Below are 4775 nucleotides of genomic sequence, written 5' to 3'. Positions count from 1 at the left end.
TACAGAGGTTTATCCTTGGCTAGATATTTCTCCTGCAGCTGTCTCACTAGAAATATGGCATCAGTGGTGCTTTTACCTGGCACGAACCCAAACTGCATCTCATCTAAATTGATTTGCTCCCTAATTAGTTGGGCTATGACCCTCTCCGTAACTTTCATAACCTGATCTAACAGCTTGATGCCTCTGTAATTATTAGTGTCTAAAGCGTCACCTTTACCTTTGTAGCAGTTTACTATGGTGCTGCTACACCAGTCATTGGGTATGACTCCTTCGTGTATCACCTGGTTCGTAATACGGGTGACTAGGCTGTAGCCAACACTGCCAGATATTTTGAGCATCGCTGCAGTGATTCCTGATGGGCCGGGGGCTTTCCCTGTCTTCATACACATATACATAAATATATAGCCTTCCATACAGTCTCCATCTATAAAATTCACTCACAAGGCATTTGACAGCCTGATGCCAAAGAAGAACACACTTGCCCCAAAGTACTGCACAGTGGGACTGAACCTGAAACCATGTAGTTACAAATTAAGTGTGTTAACCACAAAGCTGTGCCTATTTATTTATTATTATTTTTTCCTTTAAACTGGATCTTTCCTTTATTTCTAACCAACTGAACTGTGAAGATAGGAGCAGAACCAGTCACCCATTTGTGGGCAAGCAAAGGAATACTCTCACACACACATGCACACACACACACACACACACACACACACACACACATACATGGATGCACACACTCACTCACATATGTATAAGCTCTTATACAAATACATGCACACACATATACAAACAGTAAAACATATATACAAAATAAAGTGTCTTCTACTGTAGCCTCAGGCCAACCAATGCCTTGTGAGTGGATTTGGTAGACGGAGACTGAAAGAAGCCCATCGTATATGTGTGTGTGTGTGTGTGTATGTATGTATGTATGTATGTGTTTGTATGTCTGTTTTTGTCCCCCCAACATTGCTTGACAACCAATGCTGGTATGTTTACGTCCTCGTAACTTAGTGATTTAGCAAAAGAGACTGATAGAATAAGTACTAGGCTTACAAAGTATAAGTCCTGGGGTGGATTTGTTCGACTAAAGGCAGTGCTCCAGCATGGCCACAACCAAATGACTGAAACAAGTAAAAGAATAAAAGAATACACACAGATACACAACTATATACCCACACATGCACTCACACACACACACACACATATATATACACACACATAAATACACACACATGCACAAAGATGCAGGCTCACACAGACTCACATGTAAGCACCCACACATGCACGCAAACATGCATGTATACACAGACACACATACTCACAGATACGTTTACACATGGACAAACACACACGCTCACACACACTCTCAGGCTAACACAAAAACACACGTGCATTCACAGCATCTGGTACACTCTTGGAGTGGTTGGCATTAAGGACATCCAGCTGTAGGAACCAAGCCAAAATCAGATAGGAACCTGGTGTAGCTCTCCAGTTTACTAGTCCTGGTCAAACCATCTAACCCATGTCAGCATTGAAAATGGACACTAAATGATGATGATGATGATGAGACGATGATGATCTCACACACACACACACACTGTTGATCTTTATAATCACTAAATATATTGTGGCACTCCGTCGGTTGCGACGACGAGGGTTCCAGTTGATCCGATCAACGGAACAGCCTGCTCGTGAAATTAACGTGCAAGTGGCTGAGCACTCCACAGACACGTGTACCCCTTAACGTATTTCTCGGGGAGATTCAGCGTGACACAGTGTGACAAGGCTGGCCCTTTGAATTACAGGCACAACAGAAACAGGAAGTAAGAGTGAGAGAAAGTTGTGGTGAAAGAGCACAGCAGGGTTCGCCACCATCCCCTGCCGGAGCCTTGTGGAGCTTTAGGTGTTTTCACTCAATAAACACTCACAACGCCCGGTCTGAGATTCGAAACCGCGATCCTACAACCACTGCCCTAACCACTGGGCCATTGCGCCTCCACTAAATACTTATATACCATCAGTTTGACAAGGAATCTACTCTGCAGATGATTCGCTAGAAATAGCAACCAAATTTACTCAAAACTGTATGGTACCATCTTAAAAAAGAAACTAAGAACATTTTGGATAATACATTCCAAGATATACTATGACTGAAATACAAAGGAGAATAGTCATGCCTGGAACACCTTTGATCATGGGTTTTACCAATGAAGGTCGACCTGGGGCTAAACAAATACGAATTATGATTCCTCTTTGTCTCCATAGCAACAAAATATAATAATATTCTGAACTTACCTCATGCTTACGGTGACTGCCATTGGACGAAATGACCAAAAATGGACTTAGGACATCAGTTTGCTATGAAACATCTGATTCAGTTTAAAGTCACTTTATACATAAGGATTGTGTGTGTGTGTGTATGTGTGTGTGTTATCAATGGATGGGTTGTGTATATAAATATATATATATATATATATGTATGTATGTATGTATTTATAAATATATCTGTATGTATATATTTAAGTACATGTGTGTGGTGTGTGTGTACATGTGTGTGTGTGTGTGCGTGCATATATACGTGTGTGTGTGTGTGTTATCAATGGGTTGTGTGTATAAATATATATTTATAAATTATGTCTGTATGTATATATTTAAGTACATATGTATGCATATGAGTGGAGGGGTTGTGTATTTAAATATGTATATGTGTGTGTGTGTATGTATGTGTATATGTATATATTTGTAAGTATATATTTAAGTCCATATATTTGTGTGTGTGTGTGTGTGTGTGTGTGTCTTATGTGTAAACTCACTGATCTGCTTGTTTTCAAGAGGCCGTGCGACTAGCCTTCTCTCTCAGTCCACGGACTAAGGACTAATGTCTGACTGCTGACTGTTGATCCAGCTCTACGGTGTTGGTCAAAGGTGGAGAGAAGCTTTGTGCACTTTTGTAGAATCCAGTAACAACCACAAAGCTAGGCAGGCCGAATGGACGCAAACTACATCACAATATATATTTGTGTGTGTGTGTGTGTGTGTGTGTGTGTGTACTTGTTTGTATATGTGTTTATGGAGGAATATGCACATGAAAATGTATATGAGAGAGAGTATGTGTGTGTATGTATGTATGTATGTATGTTTGGATGGATGCATGCTTGCATGTATGTAAAAATGTATATGGATGTCTTCTGCAGGCAGCTAATAAAACCAATACCATATTACACTACCAATTTATGTATGTATATGTACACACACGTGTATATTTAGGTGTGTGTGTGTATGTATATATATATAAATGAATGTATATCTATATTACTATGTGTGTGTTTGTGTATGGGTGTGTGTGTGTAACTTACGCATAACATAACATGTTGTTTAATCTGCCATTTAATCTTAGCAAACTTGCAAAGTTTACGGTGTGCCTTGCATAAGTAATTAATTAAGCAACCATGTTGCTAACGAATACATTATGATGCAAATTAAATCTTCCATTTACATCAGATGCAAGACAGGACTCAACTATATATATAATATATAGTGAGAGAGAAGGGGGGGGGAGAGGAGTGAGGTGCTAGGAAGGCATCTAACAATAAAAACCCATGACCAGTTTGAGACAGTGGCACAAGACATGGTCCCTTGACCTCTCAGAACCTCTCAGAGTATCCAATCCATGTCATCATGGAGGAGAGAAATGAAATTATGATGATGGTGGTAGTGATGATATAATATATCATCATCATCGTCATCATCATCATCACCATCATCATCATCATCGTTGTCATTTAACGTCTGCTTTCCATGCTGGCATGGGTTGGACGGTTTGACTGAGGTCTGGAGAGCCAGCAGCTGCACCAGGCTCCAGTCTGATCTGGCAACGTTTCTACAGCTGGATGCCCTTCCTAACACCAACCACTCCGAGAGAGTAGTGGGTGCTTTTTCCGGCACGGAAGCTGGTCATGTGGCCCTGGCATCAGCCACGTCCAGAATAATGCTTTGTACATGCCACTGGCATGGGAGCCAGTCAGGCAGCCCTGGCATTGATAATGTTCAGAATGGTGCTTTTTATGTGCCACTGGCTTGGAAGCCAGTCAGGAGGCACTGGCATTGACTATATTCGGATGGTGACATGATAGACATTGTTAGTATAGTCTTCCAAATCCACTCACTTGTCCAAGGTGCTATACAATGGAACTAAAGTTGTTATCATATGGTTAGAAATCAAGCTTTTTTACCACACAGCCATTCCTGTGCATCACTATTTATATCTTCCATTCCACTCATCTGTTTAATCAACTTTAATTTCCCTCTCTCTCTCTCTCCCCCCTCCTATTTCTCTTTCTCTCTCACCTCCCTCTCCCTCCTTTCCCCTCTCCCTCTCCCTATGATAAGACCCCTAACTCTGTAACGAATAAGGAGTCCAACAAATTCATTTCCATTATTTCCATTATTTACATTTGATGGATATTTGTCCTCATCTTGTTTGTTGTTAACACAACATTTCGGCTGATATACCCTCCAGCCTTCATCAGGTGTCTTGGGGAAATTTCGAACCTGGGTTCTCATTCCTAAGGTATTTTTTGATGTTATTATTATTATTGTTCAGTAGTTTTATTTTTATAACGTGCTTTCACTTCACTACCGAGCGCAGCTCTGTGCGCCTTGGGTATGTGCTGTGGTTTGCTGTGGTGCTCTTATGTTTACTGTATAGTGTTTTGCGTAGAATGTGTGCAGTACCCAGTAGTGCAATTTTCTGTATGTTATATATATTT

At 40.6% G+C, this 4775-nt stretch overlaps 1 protein-coding gene across 1 annotated transcript in view; it reads right to left on the bottom strand.

Moving 5' to 3' along the window:
- Positions 1-2976, bottom strand: part of LOC106869899 (uncharacterized) — a 25345-nt gene extending 22369 nt beyond the window's left edge. Inside the window, exon 1 of the mRNA XM_014915827.2 lies at positions 2302-2976. Coding sequence (XP_014771313.1) covers positions 2302-2324 — 23 coding nt within the window. The 5' untranslated portion in view covers positions 2325-2976. The remainder of the gene's footprint in view (positions 1-2301) is intronic.
- Between the last annotated feature and the right edge of the window lie 1799 nt (positions 2977-4775).

Source organism: Octopus bimaculoides, chromosome 1 (genome assembly GCF_001194135.2).
Source record: "Octopus bimaculoides isolate UCB-OBI-ISO-001 chromosome 1, ASM119413v2, whole genome shotgun sequence".
Taxonomy (NCBI): Eukaryota; Metazoa; Mollusca; class Cephalopoda; order Octopoda; family Octopodidae; genus Octopus; species Octopus bimaculoides.
The sequence above is the reverse complement of the archived record's forward strand: the minus strand, read 5'-3'. Positions and strand labels throughout refer to the sequence as shown.